Source organism: Bos grunniens, chromosome 18 (genome assembly GCF_055505025.1).
Source record: "Bos grunniens cultivar Pamir isolate PY7600 chromosome 18, Bosgru_T2T1.0, whole genome shotgun sequence".
Taxonomy (NCBI): Eukaryota; Metazoa; Chordata; class Mammalia; order Artiodactyla; family Bovidae; genus Bos; species Bos grunniens.
This window is the reverse complement of record NC_141182.1, coordinates 55,739,715-55,760,368: the sequence shown is the minus strand read 5'-3', so window position 1 is coordinate 55,760,368 and position 20,654 is coordinate 55,739,715. Positions and strand designations below refer to the sequence as shown.

Sequence of the window (20,654 nt, the reverse complement as noted above, 5' to 3'; positions counted from 1 at the left end):
ATCCAGACTCTTGGATCTGAGGGAGGGACCAGGCTTCTAGGCTTCTGGCTTTCCTGGCAACGCCCCCCACCCCCACCCTCAGGGCCGGGCTTCCAGTATCCGGCCCTTATTTACGATTCGACCCACTACCTCACCCGACTTTGGAGGTGGATAGAAGCCCGGAGTGACTGACAGAGGAGAGGCGGTGTCTGGCGGAATGGCAATGGGAACGCGCTATGCTGGGAAGGTGGTCATCGTGACCGGCGGCGGCCGCGGCATAGGAGCCGGGATCGTTCGAGCTTTCGGTGAATGGGGTCTGGCTGGCTCTAAATATTGGGAATCTGGGAGAGGAGGGACCCCCGAGGGCTAACTAATGGGTGTGAGAAAAAGTAGGTCCTATACTGGAGTCTTGGAGAAGGAAATGGCAACCCACTCCAGTGTTCTTGCCTGGAGAATCCCAGGGACGGGGGAGCCTGGTGGGCTGCCGTCTCTGGGGTCACACAGAGTCGGACACGACTGAAGGGACTTAGCAGTAGCATACTGGAGTCTAGATTCTTATCTTACAAGATCCGGTTTGCAAAGTGAACGAAAAGGTAGGCAGTGGTTGCCTAGGGCCTGAGATTTTCGCAGATTTCCAAACGCCGTTTCTCTGTTCTCAGCTGTCTCTGCAAACAGGCGGTTTGGGGGACGATGTCTCTTGCAGATTTCGGGTTTACTCTGGAACCCACGAAGGCAGGCTCAGGAGCCCCAGCAGGCACCTAGAGTAACCCAGAAGAGTATCTGTCAAAACTTCTGCCCTCTGTCCTAGGGAGTCATCACGAGACTTTGGGGTCACGAGGGGAGCAGAGTGGGAGACGGGCCCCACCCACTGTAAGTGGCCACTAGAGGGCAGCAGAGGCCTTCGCCAAGATCTTCGCTGGGGTAACCTCTTCTTTTCCTATTCTCAGTGGAAAGCGGTGCACAAGTGGTTATCTGTGACAAAGATGGTGAGTGAGGGTCCCTCAGTCCTCATCCCCAACCCTCCAGGAGGAGTCCAGGCCCCTAGACCCCTCTTCTGGTAGACCCAGGAGTCCAAACCCCTGGCTCCCTCCTCCTTCAGACCCAGGATCCGGCCCCCCAGCCCCCTCCTCCCTCAGACTTTGAAGTCCAGACCCTCAGCCCTTCTCTTCCTGCAGAGGCCAGGGGCAGGGCGGTGGAGCGAGAGCTTCCTGGCACTGTCTTTCTGCTCTGTGACGTGACTCGGGAGGAAGATGTGAGGGTGAGCGTATTTTCTGTCTCTACTACCCGCCATGTCCAATTGGTTCTCTCTCCCCACGACCCCCCCTCCCCTGGCCGCCCCGAAAGCTCTTGCACATGCCGTTTCCCTCTGCCTTTCCCCGTTCTCCTGGCTTTATTGTACCGTTCAGCTCAGTATTACTTCAAGGCTTTCCCTAACTGTACTGACCAGGTCTTTTGTTTCCTGGGAGGATTTGCTTTTACCTCCCACTCATTCAAGGCTCTGTCACAGCTGTCACGTGGATTGGGATAAATACATTCCTCACAGGGGGTCTCGTTCTGCAAGATTCTTTTCTCTTTCCTCACTTTCCATTCCTTCTGTCTAGTCAGTATCTCCGACATCTGTCCCCAGTCCCAGGTCTCTAGGGTAGTGACCGCAGTGCAAATGTCACCAGCCTGCTGGGCTCCAGCCCCTCAACTGTGACTCCTGTCCCCACCTCGCCTTTGGGACCCCTGGCTCTATAAGACCTGGTGCCAGCACCGCTCACTCACAAGACCTCTCTCTCCCCAGACCCTCGTTTCTGAGACCATCCGCCGTTTTGGCCGCCTGGATTGCATAGTCAACAACGCTGGCTACCGTGAGTCGTGAGGCCTGAGGGCCTTTCCCCAGTGGTGTCAACCCACCTCCTGGCTTCTCACCCCAAGCCTGGCTCTACCCCTGCTGTGTGCTCCCAGGCCTGTGCCCTTAGTCCTTTCTGCATCCGTTTCTACATTTCTAAAATGAAAATGACCATTCTCATCATCGTTATAGAGTCATTGTACTGAACAGTGTAACCGCTCAGCCTTATAATTATGGGAACTGTCTTGGATGAATAACGTCCATCTTGTAGCCTGTTTCTTATCTAGGAAGCAAGGCTGATGGCCCTTCTCTTTTTCCATGACTTGGAAGACGTATTTTCCACACATGGGTTATAGGGCTTGGTGTGGAGGCTTTTAAGAGAAATTGCCATCCAGTTAATGACTACCCTTTATAACAAGGCCTCACATGGCTACACTGAGACTCAGAGAGGTGAACTGATTGGACTGGGATCACACACCGTGGTAGAAAGAAGCCTTTCTTCTTGGCTGGGCAACGTTGAGCAATTGACTTACTCTCTCTGGGCTGCACTCTCCTCTTGTTGTAAGGATTTAAAGAGATACTAGTGACTCCTTTCTCTCCATGTGCTTGATCCATTCGGCAGATATTTATTGAGAATCTACTATACTCCACGGACAGGGGAGCCTGGCGGGCTGCTGTCATGGGGTCGCACAGAGTCGGACACGACTGAAGCGACTTAGCTTAGCTTTAGCTTATACTCCACCTTCTGTCCTAGGGACTGGAGATTTAGCAGTGAGCAAAATCCACCAAGCTTTCCTGTCTTCATAGCTCAGTTGGTAAAGAATCTGCCTGCAATGCAGGAGACCTGGGTTTGATACCTGTGTTGGGAAGATTCCCCTGGAAAAGGGAAAGGGTACCCACTCCAGTATTCTAGCCTGGAGAATTCCATGGACTGTATAGTCCATGGGGTTGCAAAGAGTCGGACACGACTCAGTGACTTTCACTTCCTGTCCTCATGGGATTCACATTGTAAAGTAAGGAAATAGACAATAAAAGGCAGATATAGTTAATACTCATTTATTCACAGATTCCGTATTTGCGAACTCACCTACTTGGTGCAGGTGCGGGTTGTAACCTCAGAATCCCACTGTGCTTTCTGGGTATTTGCGGACAAGTTCAGAGAGGCAAAAGTTTGAGTCACCAGCAGCACGTGTTCCCAGCTAAGGTCAAAGAAGGTGATGCTCTGCCCTCTGAGTTCAGCTTTCAAACAAAGAGATGCCCAGAGGTGGAGACAGAAGAGGGCAGTGTCTTGTAAGCCCCCCTGGGGCTAGTTGGACAGGCTTGAATCCTAACTCTGGTACCTGGAGTGGGGCAGCCCCAGGCAAGTCAGCTACATTCCTGAGTCTCCATTGCTTTATTTGCAAAATAAATAAATCCACCAGTCCGAGTTATTTTTAGGATTTAAGATTATAATCTATGTTAGAGAAACATAATTGTACACATGTACATATGTGCCTATATGGGCTTCCCCTGTGGCTCAGCGGTAATGCAGTGCAGGAGACGCAAGAGATTCAGGTTCCATCTTGGGTCCGGAGGATCCCCTGGAGGAAGGCGTGGCAACCCACTCCAGTGTTCTTGCCTGGAGAATCCCATGGGCAGAGGAGCCGGTGGGCTACAGTCCATGGGATCCCAAAGAGATGGACGTGACTGTTGCGACTGAGCAGGAGCACGATGTTCACGATACACATAACACAATATGTTCTGTCTTGGTCTGCTCATGCTGCTATAATAGAAATACCATGGACTCAGTGACTTAAACAATGAACATTTATTTCTGGAGGCTGGGAAGTCCAAGATCAAGTCAGAGGCAGATTTGGTGTCTGGTGAGGCCCCACTCAAGGTGGGAAGAACGAAGGACCTCACTGGGGTCTCTTTTATGAGGGCACTAATCCCATTCAAGAGGGCTCCATCCTCATGACTTAACTCCCACAGACCCCCGCCTCCAAATACCATCTTATTGAAAGTTAGGGGTTTTTTTCTTCTAACAGTTATATATATATATATATATATATATATATATATATATATATATATATATAGGCTGTGCTGGGTCTTTGTTGATGCACGGATTTTTCTCTAGTTTCAGAGACTGGGGGCTACTTTCTAAGTGCAGTGCTCAAGGTTCTCATTGTGATGCCTTCTCTTGTTGTGGAGCACGGGCTCTAGAGCGAGTGGGCTTCAGTAGTTGTGGCTCCCGGGCTCTAGAGCACAGGCTCAGTGGTGGGGCTTAGTTGCTCTGCTACGTGTGGGATCCTCCTGGATCAGGGATCAAACCCATGTCTCCTGCATTGGCAAGTGGATTCTTCACCACTAAGCCACCAGGGAAGCCCTGAAGTTAGGAGTTGAATGTATGAAATCTGGGGGAGGACATAAGCATTCAGTCCATAGTATGTATATGTTATAATGTAATATTATATATACATGCTTCCCCTTAGAAGCAGTGGGGTCACTATTCACTACTTCAGTGTTTTCTATGACTTTGTGGACTATAATTGCCCCGAAGAATGAGAATTGGTTGTATATATTAACATATCCCGTAGTGATAATGGCCTTGAAGAAAAATAAAGCTGATGGAGGGCTTAGAGAATGGCAGGGGTGGTTTTGGATATAAGATCTGGGCTAGATTCTCTGAAGCTGAACTGTTTTCTGAAAGAAACAAAGCCATAAGCCCTGGGTCTCCAGGAGGAATACCCAACATTTCCTTAATTGTCCGTCATCTTGTTTCCCATCTCTCTTTCCTTTCATCCACTTTTATAATATATTTATTTATTTGGCTGTGCTAGGTCTTAGCTGCCGCACGTGGGGTCCAGTTCCCTGACCAGGGACCGAGCCCTAGCATTGGGAGCGTGGGATCTTTAGTCCCTGGACCACCAAGGAAGACCCTCTTCATCCACTTTGACTCCTAAAGCCTTTGGAAGGTTTGGGGGCCATTTTTCCCAGGTTTTTTTTTTTTTAATTTTCCTGTTCTTGTGCGTATCTTTCCTGCCTCTTTTCTTCTGAATGTTGATTTTCCTGTCCGTCTACTATCTACCCAGTTCTATTGACTTAAACACATTTATTGTACTGGGTGTCAGGCACAAATATTGACTTGTGAAATTTCTGAGAATGAGGTGTTACCCTCATTTTGCAAATGAGCAAACAGGCGCAGAGAAGCAAAGTGACTTGCCTGAGGTCACATAGCTAAGAGATGGCAGGGTTGAGGTTTGAACCCAGGTTTTCTGGCCCTGTGACTGCTTTCAAGGTTTTTTTTTTTTTTTCTCTCTCTTGCTGCTTCTTTTAAATGTTTTAATTGACGTATAGTTGATTTACAGTATTATGTTCGCTTCAGGTTTGCAGCAGAGTGACTCTGTTTTTACAGACTATATTCCATCCTGGGTTATTTCAAGATAATGGCTACAATTCCCTGTGCTATAGAGTATATCCTTGTTGCTTATCTATTTTATACATGGTAGTTTGTATCTGTAGGAGTTTGCATACCCCTAGTTTTCTGATTTTGTTTTTTCATCTTGTATACCCCCAAATTTTCCTCCCTCCTTCCTTTACCCCTTTGGTAACCACAAGTTTGTTTTCGATATCTGAGTCTGTTTCCATTTTGCATATATTAATACATTTATTTATATTATTTGTTAGATTCCACATACAAGTGATATCATACGGCATTTGTCTTTCTCCATCTGACTTATTTCACTAAGCATAATATTCTCTAGGTTGCTGCAAATGGCAGAATTTCCTTTTTTAAGGCTGAGTAATACTCCATTTGTACATATAAACCACATCTTAAAATTTGTTTTTATTATTTTTTGTTGGCAGTGCTGTGTCTTTGTTGCTGCGTGAGGGCTTTCTCTAGTTTCGGAAAGCAGGAGACTGTTCTCTAGTCGAGGTGCTGGCAACTGGTGAGGAGATGGCTTCTCTTGTGAAGCACAGGCTCTAGGCACAGGGGTTTCAGCAGTTGCAGCCTGGGCTTCGTGGCTGCGGCACGCGGGCTTAGTTGCCCGCGGGGGCATGTGGAATCTTCCTGGGCCAGGGATCGAACCCATATACTCTGCACTGGAGGTGGATTCTTAGCCATCGGCCCCCCAGGGAAATCCTAAACTCCATCTTCTTAACCCAGCTGGATGCTTATTTTTTTAGTAACCATTATGCAGCCTCCTTTCCTCTTCAGGACGCCTGACCCTCTCGTCTGCCACCCCCCATGCTCTTCCCCACCCCACGCTCTCCGCCCCCGACCCCCTTCCGCCCCCGCATGCCTGTTTCCCTTCCCTGTTCTCCTGTCTTCACGGTTCCCTCATCCTTTCGTCCGTCTCTCTCTCACCCGACCCTTAGACCCACCCCCACAGTGGCCCGAGGAGACCTCCGCCCAGGGCTTTCGCCAGCTGCTGGAGCTGAACCTGCTGGGGACATACACCCTGACCAAGGTGAGGCTGGGGTCCCCGCCACCAGGCCTGGGTGACCTCCTGACCATGAGCTTTTCAGACCCACTTTGTCTAAGAGCCAAATGTTTTGTGTGCCTTGCTTTGATCTTATTCCGGAAGGGCTCCGTTCTTCGTAGAAAAGAAATGCCCATAGATCCCTATATCCAGCCAAAGCTACCTGTGTTGGCTACATAGCCCCATCTTCTTAGCAACCTTCCAGAACCTTCCAGCATGGTGTGGTGAGGGATGTTAAGGATATGGAGGGAGGGGTTGGGACAAGGAGTCAGTAATAGACAGATACAGCTTTGCCATCCAACGAATAGCTATTAGGAGGAAAGAGCATCCCCCCTCTACCCCTATGCCTTTCCTCTGAAGCTTGCTATAACCGCCTCCTATTTACTGTCTCAGTTCAAATACCACATCTTCAGAAAGGCCCTTCCCAATCATCCTTGCTTATGTGGCATCTACACCTATATATGGGGCTTCCCTGGTAGCTCAGCTGGGACAGAATCCACCTGCAATTCAGGAGACCACGGTTCGATTCCTGGGTTGGGAAGATCCCCTGGAGAAGGGAAAGGCTACCCACTCCAGTATTCTGGCCTGGAGAATCCCAGTTGCAAAGAGTCGGACACAACTGAGCGACTTTCACTTTCACACCTATATGTTCATTCTCTATGATAACAGCTTGTTTTCATCAAAGTATTTTTTAAGATTATAGTTTACTCTCTTTTTTGGTAAGGTGTTGTTTTTTTGTTTGTTTGTTTTTTTTTGATGTAGACCATTTAAAAAGTCTTCATTGAATTTGGTGCAGTATTGCTTCTGCTTTATGTTTTGGTTTTTTGGCCGATAGGCATGTGGGATCTTAGCTCTCTGACCAGGGGTCAAACCCTCACCCCCTGCATTGGAAGGTGAACCACTGGACTTCCAAGGGAGCCCCATCATTAGTAAATAAAATAAATTTTAATTAGTTGATTACTTCTATTTTTTATTATAATACATTTTGGGGGCGCTACTTAGCAGCTTGCAGGATCTTATTTTCCCAACCAGGGATTGAACCCATGTCCCCTGCAGTGGAAACTTGGAGTCCTAACCACTGGACCACCAGAGAATTCCCCATCATAATACTTCTGTATTCACTCATTCAACAAACAATTATTTAGCACCAGACACATGCTAAGCACTGGCCGTGCAGCAGGGAACAAAATAGACAAAGAGCTGTGACCCTGGGGAGCCAACATTCTCATGGGGGAGACAGACAGTAAGCCAGGAAATATGATATAACATCAGGGAGTGATAAGTGCTGTGCCAAAAAGTGAAGAGAGGTAAGCGGATCAAGAAGGATGGGCAAGTGTAAATGCTATGTTATAAAACTTTTTCTTGTGGCATTTTACACGCATGCATGAAAACACAGAGAATTGTATTAATAGTACTGAACCCGCATACCCATCACCCAGTCCTAACAATCAATATTCTACCATTCTTGCTTCTTGTCAACTCCTCACTTTTTTCTTTTATCTTTTCTGGAGTGAAAAATGAAAGTGTTAATGGCTCAGTTGTGTCTGACTCTTTGCAACCCTATGGACTGTAGCCTGCCTGGCTCCTTTGTCTATAGAATTCTCCAGGCAAGAATACTGGAGTGGATTGCCATTTCCTTTTCCAGGGAATCTTCCAACCCAAGGACGGAACCCAGATCTCTTGCCTTACAGGCAGATTATTTACCGTCTGAACCTCTAGGGAAGTAAATCTCAGATATCATATTTCACCTGTAAACAATTCAGTATAATCTTTACCAGATAAGGTTTTTGTTTGTTTTCTGTTTGTGTGTGTGTATGTGTGTGCTCTTTTAGACAGGGTAGGTAGTCAGAAGGCTTCTCTAAGAGGTGACATTTGAGGCAAGCCCCCAAGGAGGTGTGTGAGCAATTGCAATCTAGCAGAGGAACAGCCAGTGCAAAGGCCCTGGGGTGGAAATCTACAGTGAGAAGGGAGCTTGACAACACAGGCGAAGCAGGGAGAGGACATAAGCTGACGGCAGATCGTGCTGGGGCTTGGGAAACCCCAGAGAGGACTTGGCTTTGACGCTGACTGAGCCAGGAGCCATTTATTTTCTTGGGCTCCAAAATCATTGCAGATGGTGACTGCAGCCATGAAATTAAAAGACGCTTGTTCCTTGGAAGAAAAGCTGTGACCAACCTAGACAGCATATTAAAAAGCAGAGACATTGCTTTGCTGACAAAGGTCCATACAGTGAAAGCTATGGTTTTTCCAGTAGTCATGTATGGATGTGAGAGGTGGACCATAAAGAAAGCTGAGCACCAGAGAATTGATGCTTTTGAACTGTGGTGTTGGAGAAGACTCTTGAGAGTCCCTTGGACTGCAAGGAGATCAAACCAGTCAGTCCTAAAGGAAATCAATCCTGAATACTCACCGGAAGGACTGATGCTGAAGCTGAAGCTCCAGTACCTGATGGCCACCTGATGCGAAGAACTGACTCACTGGAAAAGACCCTGATGCTGGGAAAGATTGAAGGCAGGAGGAGAAGGGGATGACAGAGGATGAGATGGTTGGATGACATCACCGACTCGATGGAAAGGAGCTTGAGCAAGCTCCAGGAGTTGGTGATGGACAGGGAAGCGTGGCATGCTGCAGTCCATGGGGTGGCAAAGAGTCAGACACGACTGAGTGACTGAACTGAACTGAGCCAGGAGCCATAGAGTATTCAGAGCAGAGGAACTCGAACTGCTGTAAGTGGGATATTGTGCCATCTGGCAGCCGCGTGGGGAACAGAGTGGGGCACGAGGGCAGAGGCCGCAAAGCCAGTAAACAGGTGCTGATGGGGTGGTCCAGGCTGGAGTAGGTGATGTCGGAGGCCACCAGTCTGGTGGATTTGGTGAGAAACGGTCCGATTCTGTATGCATTGTCATGGTGGATTGTAAAGATTTCCTTATAGTAGACTAGATGTGGGGGCAGATTTGCCAAAGAAAGGGGCGGTGGAGTTTGTTTCTGATTTGTTTGTTTCCCTCACCCCCATCCCCAGCAACTGGCAGAAGTGTGTGGCCATCCACTGCCCTGGGAAGGCCGGGGGAGAAGTACATGGCCTGGGGGACTGTTGAATGAGAGATGCTAACCGGATTCCCACGTGGGAGCCCTGCATCTAGAGCAGGGGTTGAGGCTTGAAGACATCAGTTTGGAGCCCGCTAGCCCAAGGCTAAAGGAGCTCAGAAAAAAAAAAAAAAAAAACCCTATAAACTGGAACTTCTCTGGGGGTCCAGGGGCTGACTCCACACCTCCAATATAGGTGGCTCACATTCCATCCTTTGTCAGGGAACTAGATCCCACAGGCCCCAACTGAAAAATATCCCGTGTGATGCAACTAAGACCCGGCATAGCCAAATAAGTAAATATTAAAAAAACCACAATATAATCAGAGGGCAGAGGCCCACTCTGTGGGCCAGGGGTCACCTGTGTGGGGATGCTCAAGTGCTCCCCAGATCTTGTCGGAGATCCAGGTGAAATGTCCCCAGGGAAACTGGATAATTTGTTGCTCAACCAGTCAGCCTTGGCTCCTGTCCCCAGTTTCTGTTCAGCTTCTAAGACTGGTGCCTAGCTCAGCTGGTGAAGAATCTGCCTGAAATGCAGGAGACACTGGTTTGATTCCTGGGTCGGGAAGATCCCCTGGAGAAGGGATAGGCTACCCGCTCCAGTATGCATGGGCTTCCCTGGTGGTTCAGACCAGTAAAGAGTCTACCTGCAACGCAGGAGACCTGGGTTCGATCCCTGGGTTGGAAAGATTCCCAGAAGGAGGGCATGGCAACCCACTCCAGTATTCTTGCCTGAAGAATCCCCATGGACAGAGGAGCCTGTCAGGCTACAGTCCATGGGGTCACAGAGTCGGACATGACTGAGTGACTAAGCACAGCCAGAATTCCCTGACAGTCCAGTGGTTAGGACTCTGTGATTTCATTGTCGAGGGTGTGGGGTTAATCCTCAGTCTGAGAACTAAGACTCTGAAAGCTGTGGGGCGTGGCATAATAATAATAATAAGAGGAAGATTAGCACCTCTGTACAGTAAGACAGTCATAAATCACAGCCCATAAAGGATATGTGTGTGCACATATATATATATATATTTTAATTTAATTAAAAATTTTTTGGCTGTGCTCAGGCTTTTGTCTAGTGGTGGAGAGTGGGGACTGCTCTGTAGTTGTTGTGAGCGGGGCCTCTCACTGCAGTGGCTTCTCCTGGTGCTGAGCACGGGCTCTAGGTTTCTCCTGCTTCAGTATTTGCAGCATGAAGGCTTAATTGCTGCACAATATGGGGGATCTTCCCGGACCAGGGATTGAACCTGTGTCTTCTGCATTGGCAGGTGGATTCTTTACTACTGAGCCCCACCAGGGAAGCCCTATATATTTTTTTTCTTTCTCTCCCTCCCTCATTAGCTATCAGCATTTTTAAAAGGGAGAGAGAGAAATTTCTCATAAACAACCGGTTTTCTGGTTTCTCCTGGAAATTTGACAGCTGGACCCACAGGGAGGGAGACAGTCTGCCAGACGTGGCCTGACTCTCCCAGTCCCAAGCTCTCCCTCCTGGGTCTCCTTCCTGTGACTCTTACCTGTGAACGGCTGGTGCAGAGACCGCTGAGGGTCTAGATCTGGCATCTGCCTGCCTGGGTTCTCTGTCACTTCTTGCTTATAACATTGGGTAAGTTACTCAGTCTCTCTGCATCTAGGTTTTCTCATCTGTAGTAGGAAGCTGAATCAGTTCAGTTCAGTCGCTCAGTTGTGTCCGACTTTTTGTGACCCCATGAATCACAGCACGCCAGGCCTCCCTGTCCATCACCAACTCCCAGAGTTCACTCAAATTCACGTCCATTGAGTCAGTGATGCCATCCAGCCATCTCATCCTCTGTCGTCCCTGTCTCCTCCTACCCCCAATCCCTCCCAGCATCAGAGTCTTTTCCAATGAGTCAACTCTTCGCATGAGGTGGCCAAAGTTCTGGAGTTTCAGCTTTAGCATCATTCCTTCCAAAGAAATCCCAGGGCTGATCTCCTTCAGAATGGACTGGTTGGATCTCCTTGCAGTCCAAGGGACTCTCAAGAGTCTCCAACACCACAGTTCGAAAGCATCAGTTCTTCAGTGCTCAGCTTTCTTCACAGTCCAACTCTCACATCCATACATGACTACTGGAAATACCATAGCCTTGACTAGACGGACCTTTGTTGGCAAAGTAATGTCTCTACTTTTGAATATGCTATCTAGGTTGGTCATAACTTTCCTTCCAAGGAGTAAGCATCTTTTAATTTCATGACTGTAGTCACCATCTGCAGTGATTTTGGAGCCCAAAAAAAGAAAGTCTGACATGTTTTCACTGTTTCCCCATCTATTTCCCATGAAGTGATGGGACCAGATGCCATGATCTTCATTTTCTGAATGTTGAGCTTTAAGCCAACTTTTCACTCTCCTCTTTCACTTTCATCAAGAGGCTTTTTAGTTCCTCTTCACTTTCTGCCATAAGGGTGGTGTCATCTGCATATCTGAGGTTCTTGATATTTCTCCTGGCAATCTTGACTCCAGCTTGTGCTTCTTCCAGCCCAGCGTTTCTCTTGATGTACTCTGCATAGAAGTTAAATGAGCAGGGTGACAATATACAGCCTTGACGTACTCCTTTTCCTATTTGGAACCAGTCTGTTGTTCCATGTCCAGTTCTAACTGTTGCTTCCTGACCTGCATACAGGTTTCTCAAGAGGCAGGTCAGGTGGTCTGGTATTCCCATCTCAGAATTTTCCACAGTTTATTGTGATCCACACAGTCAAAGGCTTTGGCATAGTCAATAAAGCAGAAATAGATGTTTTTCTGGAACTTTCTTGCTTGTTCAATGATCCAGCAGATGTTGGCAATTTGATCTCTGGTTCCTCTGCATTTTCTAAAACCAGCTTGAACATCTGGAAGTTCACGGTTCACATATTGCTGAAGCTTAATAGCATTAGCTAATTCACATGGTTGTCCTGAGAATTGAATATGATTAAATACCCACAAAGCCCTTAGAACATGCCTGGCACCCAGTTTACTCTCTGCAAGGTATCACTGTTATTGTGAACCTTGCTCCATTTCTGTTTCTTGTGGCTACTCAGTCTGTAGTCTCTGATATACATATTGGGCAAATGAAGCCTGGGAGGAGTAGAAGGGAAAGGTTAAGGCTTGAGCTGAACTTTGAATGGAAGTGAAGGAAGTAGAGAAGTAGGACGTTTTGCTGCCCAAAGAGTAGCAAAGGCCCTGGGGCAGAAACCACCCAGGTAGATTTTAACCCGAGAAATTCTCCATCTCCATTTGCCTTTAGCAATTATAAATATTTTCCAAGGCAAATGTATTTTATTTATTTTTGGCCACATCGTGTGACATGTGAAACTTCCTAACCAAGAAGTCTTAACCACTAATCTTCAAGGAAGTCCAATTATATTAGAAACATTTTGTTAAGCTTGTTGTATCCATTGCCTTCTACCATCCCGTACCCGGACATCATATAATTTCATTAGTAAGAACTTCATGAATACTACCAATGGATTAGAACATTTATTTATTTTTATTTTGACATAACTTAAGACTTACAGAATATTTCCCGGATAGTACAGAGAATTCCTGTATATCCAGACTCCCCGTTGTTAACACTTTAAAAAAAAAAATCATATTTGCTATATCCTTCTATCTCTGTATTTAGGAATAAGTTGCAATCTATTTTGAGGGCTTCCCATGTGGGGCAAGTGTTAAAGAACGCACTTGCCAATGCAGGAGCTACAAGAGACTCGGGTTCGATCTCTGGGTTGGGAAGATTCCCTGAAGGAAATGGTATCTCACTCCAGTAGTCTTGCCTGGAGAATTCCATGGACAGAAGAGCCTGGCGAGCTACAGTCCATGGGGTTGCAAAGACATAACTGAGCCTGCATGTATATGTATGATGTCTCTTTACCCATAGTGCTTTGGAGGGTATTTCCTAAAATCAAAAGAACATTCTTCTATGAAATCACAGTAAGACTAACATTGATACCATGGTCTTAGCTAATCTTGAAACTTTCTTATTCAGATTTTTAGAATTCTTGTCATCACAGTTTCGTGGCCACACCTATGTTAGCTGGGGTTCCCCCATAAGCAGAGCCTAGGTGGGGATTGAAGGGCAGGGTGGATGGAAAGCCATCCTGTGAATCGCTGTCTTCAGCCTGGGGAGTAGTTGTCAGGGAGCCAATGAAGGGCATCACCAGGGCAAGTGGGGGCCACTCCCTGCGGACACTCTGGGAGTCATGGAGAAACATGAACCCAAGAGTTACCCTCCACTCCCAAGAGGCAAAGGACAGCCAAATACTGTTTTAATTTAAAAATACATTTAGGGAATTCCCTGGTGGTGCAGTGGTTAGGACTCAGTGCTTTCACTGACAAGAGCCCAGGTTCAGTCCCTGGTCAGGGAACTAAAACTCCCACAAGTGGCTTGGGGTGGCAGAAAAAAAAAAGAATAACAATGAAAAATTTGACTTCATGTTAAAAATTAAAATTAAGATTTTTTTACATGACCAAATTACTATTAGATCTCCTAAGAAAATGAACAGTATTTCTTAATACCATTTAATGCCCAAGCCCTATTTAAAGTCACCTGCTGCTGCTAAGTCATTTCAGTCATGTCCGACTCTGTGTGACCCCATAGATGGCAGCCCACCAGGCTCCCCCGTCCCTGGGATTCTCCAGGCAAGAAGACTGGAGTGGGTTGCCATTTCCTTCTCCAATGCATGAAAGTGAAAAGTGAAAGTGAAGTCCCTCAGTCATGTCTGACTCTTCGCGACCCCATGGACTGCAGCCCACCAGGCTCCTCCGTCCATGGGATTTTCACCTAGTTGTTCCCAAATGTCTTATTATTAATAACAGTTGATTTGTTCACACCAAGCTCCAAAGTCTGCCTGTTGCCTCTGGTTTTTCAGAGGGCAGAGACTTTTGTCTGCTTGTTCTTGCCTCTATCCCAGTGCCTATTGCAAAGAAATTTGTCAACATGCGTAAGTTGCTGCCCTTGCCACCACTGTCATCATAACCATAACCACCATGACTGCCATTGCCATCATCATCATCATGAACCTCATCATAGCCATCGTCACCATGATGGCCACCTTCACCATCATTTTAATCACCATCACTTCCATCACCACCACCATCATCATTTACCATCATTATCATGACCATCTTCAACATCATTGGCATCATACTCCCACCATCATCATCACTACCTTCATCACCACCATCAGGATCACCACCAGCATCCCTTGCAAGCCCTTTATTTATTTTTAAAAATATTTACCTGTTTATTTGGCGGTGCTGAGTCTTAGTTGTGGCACGAGGGATCTAGCTCCCTGACCAGGGATCGAACCCATGCCCCCTGCATTAGGAGCTTGGAGTCTTAGCCACTGGACCACCAGGGAAGCGCCTCCTTGTAAGCTCTATAAATATTGATTCTTGGGACCCCAGCCCAGGCCTCCTGAGTCAGAATCTCTGGGTCTTTGACCTCCCTGGTGAATTCTGATGCGAAGTTAGCCATTCCCCAGGTTAGAGAAAACGCCAGAGGAGGTTGGGATATTTATATAGTTAAGGAAAGAGAATCTTGTCAGGAGGGTGTTCACGGAAGGCATTTGAGCACTGGAGTGTCCATCGTAAGCGCTCAGAGCCGGATTGGTTCTTAGAGACCCATCCGTTCACTTATCTATTTACTCATCAAAGACTGAGCAAGCATTTGTAGGTGCTGCGGGGTGAACCACGTGGTCTTTGCCTTTGTGGAGTTTATAGTCACAGGGCAGCCAAGTGTTACCAAATAAACAAGAGACGAGTTTATATGAGTGAGTGTGTTCTGGAAGTCATGGTAGGCTTCCTGGAGAAAATGAAAGATGAGAGATGTTAACTCGGGGAGAGGTGGGAGAGATTGGTGTCTGAAGGGGAGGCAGTCAGGCCGTTAAGAGTCCGGTGGGTCCTTCATGGAGGTACACAGAGGTGCAGACATTCCTGGAAGGGAATAGGCTGTGCAGAGGCCTGGCCCTGAGAGAGAATTAGGAGCCCAAACACACTCTAGAACATTCCACAGTGCACTTGCATTTGCTTCTGGCTGCCTCCCCATGCAACTTGAGCTCCATGAGGGCAGAAGTTTCTCCCAGTCTTGTTTCCTGCAGTGTCCCCAGCTTTTACCCTGTTACCTGGTACATAGTAGGTCCTCATGAAATGTTGGTTGAATGAATTAATGAGCAAGGGAATCGTAGAGATTCAAGAGTGCCTTGGCCTGTTGAGGACCCAAGGCTGAGGGAAGGGGTTGGTGCACGAAGGGGTTGAGGGGCACATACACGGGGCCTGGAGGGCCCTATTGGGGCATCTGGTCTTTTTTTTTTTTTTTTTTTTAATTTTTCAGCCATGCTGAGTGGCACGTGGGATCTTAGTTTCTTGACCAGGGATAGAACCTGCGCCTCCTGCATTTGGAAGCGTGGAGACTTAACCACTGAACCGCCAGGGAAATCCCTGAGGCATCTGGTCTTCACCTCAAGAGCAGCAGGGAGGCATCGAAAGCATTTGAGCAAGAAGGTGATGTGCATGCTACATCGCTTCAGTCCTGTCCAACTCTTTGTGACCCTATGGACTGTAGCCCAGCAGGCTCCTCTGTCCATGGGACTCTCCAGGCAAGAATACTGGAGTGGGTTGCCAGGCCCCTCCTCCAGGGGATCTTCCCGACCCAGGGATCAAATCCGTGTCTCTTGCAACTCCTGCATTGGCAGGCAAGTTGTTTACTACTAGTGCCAGCCGGGAAGATGATGTTAGCCCATGAATACTAAGATCGTTACTACTAACAGACCACTCTAGCTCTTGTATGAGGAAGAAATCAGCGGGCAGAGTGGGGTAGGAACTGACATCAGGAGGCGGTTGCATTTGCGCACTTGCATTTCAAGGCCTCACGCAATCTGACCCCTATCGCTCCTCTGATGTCACTTCCCTCCACAATGCCCTTCTTGTTGCCAAACACACCCCACCTGGTCTTGCCTCAGGGCCTCTGCACTCCGTGTTCCTGCTGCCTGGCATGGTTTTCTCTAAGAGATGCCCACAGCTCACGCCTGGACTCAAAATGCTCAAATCTGGGATTTCCCTGGCCATCCAGTGATTAGAACTCCGTGCTTCCACTGCAGGGGGCACAGGTTCAATCCCTGAGTCAGGAAGATGCCCTGGAGAAGGGAATGGCAACCCACTCCAGGATTCTTGCCTGGAGAATCCCATGGACAGAGGCCACTGAAGGCTTACAGTCCATGGGGTCTCAAAGAGTTGGACACGACTGAAATGACTGAGCATACACGCACTTTCCCAAAGCCTTCACTCGGGCACCCTGTTTGAAACTGCACCCAGCCCAACACTCCCATTCTCCCTTATCCTGCTCTCCTTCTGGTTCCGTGTCCCCAGTCACACTCTTTATTTGTTGTTTAGTCGCTAAATTGTGTCCAACTCTTTGCAACCCCATGGACTGTAGCCCACCAGGCTCCTCTGTCCATGGGATTTCCCAGGCAAGAATACTGGAGTGGGTTGCCATTTCCTTCTCCAGGGGATCTTCCGAACCCAGGGATCAAACCCAAGTCTTCTGCTTTGGCAGGCAGATTCTTTACCACTGAGCCACCTGGGAAGCCCAAACACACTCTAGAACATTCCACAGTGCACTTGCATTTGCTTCTGGCTGCCTCCCCATGCAACTTGAGCTCCATGAGGGCAGAAATCTCTCCCAGGCTTGTTTCCTGCAGTATCCCCAGCTTTTACCCCGTTACCTGGCACACAGTAGGTCCTCATGATATGTTGGTTGAATGAATTAGTGAGCTAGGGAATTGTAGAGATTTAAGAGCACCTTGGTGATGGGTCAGTTGAGGACCCAAGGGGGAGTCTCCTGAAGCCCCCCCCACACATCTCCTGAGACTCTGATTTGAGAGGCTGAGTGGGAGTGGACCCCACGTCAGAGACTGGGGGCCAGGGATGGGGGCAGGTTTGGGAGGACCCAACGCTTAAGTTTTGCCCTTGAGACACAGAGATGGAAATGCCCGCAGGTGGCAGATCCAGCTCCACAAGGGGGCTCCGAGGGAGACTTAGGAGGTGCCCATGGAAACCCAGGAACGTGGGCCTCCCATGGCAGAGCAGGGAAGGCAAGAAGCGGACCCAGGAACCCCAACATTTAGGGGAAATGGAGTCAGGCCAGGGTGAGGCTACAGTGTGTCTGCTGAGTGAGCCAGGCTCTCTTAGGTCGGGTTGTCCAAGGGAGGGATGCGCAGAGGTCAGGCTGATAAGAGACTAGCAGGTCCTTGATGTAGCCACACACAGGCATAGGTGACCTTGGCAGGAGGGGTGGGGGAGGAGCCAGCATGTGGGGAGGGATTGGGGAGGAGTGTGTGTGAGGGTTGGAGAGGGGCCACAGGAGTACGGGACAAATATTTATTGAACACTAGCTGTGTGCCCAGTGCTGAGATGAGGTGGCGAATAAGCCTGGCTCAGCTCCCACGGACCTCACCTTGCCAGGGTCGGGGAGAGGAGGGAGTTAAATGGCTGGGGACCCAGGGATAGGCAGGTTGCAGTTTTAAATAGAATGGTAGGGACTTCCCTGGTGGTGCAGTGGTTAAGACTCCGTGCTTCCTCCGTAGGGGTGTGGGTTCAATCCCTGGTCAGGGAACTAAGATCTGAGGTGCTGCCAAAAAAGAAAGTAACAGCATGTTGAATGTATGTGTGGATGGCCACTTGGGATTAATAAGCCAGATTCTTACAGAGCTGGACACCTAGCCATCCTTTAAAAAAAATATATGTTTTAAATAGAATGGTCAGGGAAACCTCACTGAGGAGGTAACATTTGCACTAAAGTTGCTGAGGGGATAGGACTATCCCCTTTCAGCCCTGAACTGAATGTCCTGTGTCCTCAGAAACCCTTCACTCCTGGACAAACTGGGGAGAGTTGGTCACCCTAGGAGTAAGTCACATGCTATATCAGGAAAAACATTCCAGGCAGCGAGAATAGCAAGTGCAAAGGCCCTAAGGTTGGAACACTTGGGGGAATATCTGAAGATACAGCACTGAGGATGGGGCAGAGGCTGTTTTGTGAGGGAGTGGAGGTCTGCAAGAGCTGGTGGGGTGATACAGAGAGGGAATAGATTAGCTTCCCATTCTGAGTATCCCTTGGGGGGAGCCACCTTGTACCCATTAATCAATCTTTAGCGATAGGAAGGGGCCTTGCCCAAAGCAAGCAAGGGGAGGGATAGAATTGGAATTTACTCAAGGTCATTCGAGACTGAGGAGCAGAGACAGACTGGAGTGAAGAGAAAAGGAAAGGGAGAGAGAGTTGAGAGTTAGTTTAGGGACCTCCGGGTGGCCAGGGGGTTGCAGGGTTGGCAGAGTAGGGAGTTCATTTCATGAAGGTCTGCCATGTCACGTTTGGACCAGAGTTTTCCCTGAAACTCAGAGAAACTTATCTTCCCCTTCATGTATAAAAGGGATTCCTCCCTTTTTTTCTTTTTTTGTAACATATGCAGCCATCTTGGTCTATCTTTCATTTTCCTATCTTGTAATGAACAGGAGTTTGAGTAATATACAAAGAGCTAGAGAGAGAGGCACAGGGACCCTGAGAGATGGGGTCAGGGACACAGAAGGGGGAGGCAGAGACAGACAGAGGCAGAGAGAGAGAGAGAGAGAGAGGCAGGCAGGCCAAGAGACAGAAGGATCCTTCCCAGGACTTCCCTGGTAGTCCAGTGGTTTAGAACCTGCTTACCAATGCAGGAAACACACATCTGAACCCTGGTCCAGGAAGATCCCACATGCCTCGGGGCAACTAAGCCCGTGCACCACAAGAGAAGCCCTGTAGAGAAGAGAGAGTAGCCCCCACTCTCCTCAGCTAGAGAAAGCCTGCCTGCAGCAACGACGGCACAGTGCAGCCAAAAAAAGAAAAAGAAAGAAAAATTCCTTTCAGATAAAGACAGACTCCTCAAGGGCTGCTACTCAGAGACCACGGGGAAAACCACAGAAGGTGCCCTGGAGCCCTGGCTGCTGTCTGTACAAGGCACCCAGATCCGCTCGTGAGCACATCAGGGAGACGGCCAGGAGGCATTTCAACGGGGCTGGGGGGAGATCCAGGGGCTTGGGCGGCTTACTCCGCTCTCTGTCTCCCCAGCTCGCCCTCCCTCACCTGCGCAAGAGCCGGGGAAATGTCATCAACATCTCCAGCCTGGTTGGGGCGATTGGCCAGTCCCAAGCGGTTCCCTACGTGGCCACCAAGGTACACCGCCGAGATACCCTGCCCCTTCCTCCAGGTGTCTCAGCCCTGAGGTATGGCCTGAGGCACGGCCACCTGGCCTTCCAGGAAACAGAGCCTGGTGCAGCCGGAGGCAACCTGCAGAGAGAGTGTGACTTCCCTCTTCCGATGCCCCTGCTTGACGCCCCCTGGTTGGGTGCATGTGTGCCAGGTCATTTGCTCAGTCGTGTCTGACTCTTTGGGACCCCATAGACAATAGCCCGCCAGGCTCCTCTGTCCATGGGATCCTCCAAGCAAGAATACTGGAGTGGGTTGCCATGCCCTCCTTCAGGGATGGGAGGAGACAGCGGAAGGAACCTCATTTCCTCTGAACTTTCTCCATGCCCTGTCTTCTGCAGGGGGCAGTGACAGCAATGACCAAAGCCTTGGCCCTGGATGAGAGTCAGTATGGCGTCCGTGTCAACTGGTGAGCAGCTTCACGTGGGTTGAGAGCCTCTTGAGGGAGTGAGTCCAAGGGGCAGTGTGTGCATTGGACTTCCCTGACCTCCTCTGCTCCCCCACCCCAGCATCTCCCCTGGAAACATCTGGACCCCTCTGTGGGAAGAGCTGGCGGCCTCAACACCTGACCCCACTGCTACAATCCGAGAGGGCACTCTGGCCCAGGTAGGAGTGGGGCCCGGGTCGAGGTGGTGTGGGCGTGGAGGTCAGGTGGGGGCTCCTCGTGACTCTCCTTTCCCCCTTGTCTCTCCCCAGCCCCTGGGCCGCATGGGCCAGCCAGCTGAGGTGGCGGCTGCTGCTGTGTTCTTGGCCTCCGAAGCCACCTTCTGCACGGGGACTGAGCTGCTCGTGACCGGGGGTGCGGAGCTGGGGTATGGGCGCAAGGCAGGCCAGGCCGCCCCGGCGGAGGCCCCCACCACCCCTTCCTGATCTCCCACATTTCCACCTGGGCCTCCTTGATGAGGGTCCTCCCACCCCAAACTCTGTCTCCCAAATTCCAGTTTCCACCCTCTGCCTCTGAGGTGCAGCACTCCACCCACCCCAGCCCCGACTGTAGACATTCAGACCACTCACCAATGTGCCAAACCACCCCACAGTTTCCCATAAAAGCACTTTGCAACCAGGA

At 49.1% G+C, this 20,654-nt stretch overlaps 1 protein-coding gene across 2 annotated transcripts; it reads left to right on the top strand.

Moving 5' to 3' along the window:
* Positions 1-136: 136 nt before the first annotated feature.
* Positions 137-20,654, top strand: HSD17B14 (hydroxysteroid 17-beta dehydrogenase 14). Of its 2 annotated transcripts, XM_086353502.1 has the most exons (9): positions 137-284; positions 927-965; positions 1,155-1,237; positions 1,766-1,832; positions 6,176-6,267; positions 19,451-19,555; positions 19,930-19,997; positions 20,098-20,194; positions 20,285-20,654. In XM_086353502.1, exons 1-9 carry the CDS (start codon positions 197-199, stop codon positions 20,456-20,458), a joined length of 813 nt encoding a protein of 270 aa, XP_086209628.1. In that variant the 5' UTR covers positions 137-196; the 3' UTR covers positions 20,459-20,654. The 2 variants fall into 2 exon arrangements, 1 of the variants encoding a protein (XP_086209628.1); XR_015146252.1 differs by lacking the exon at positions 6,176-6,267.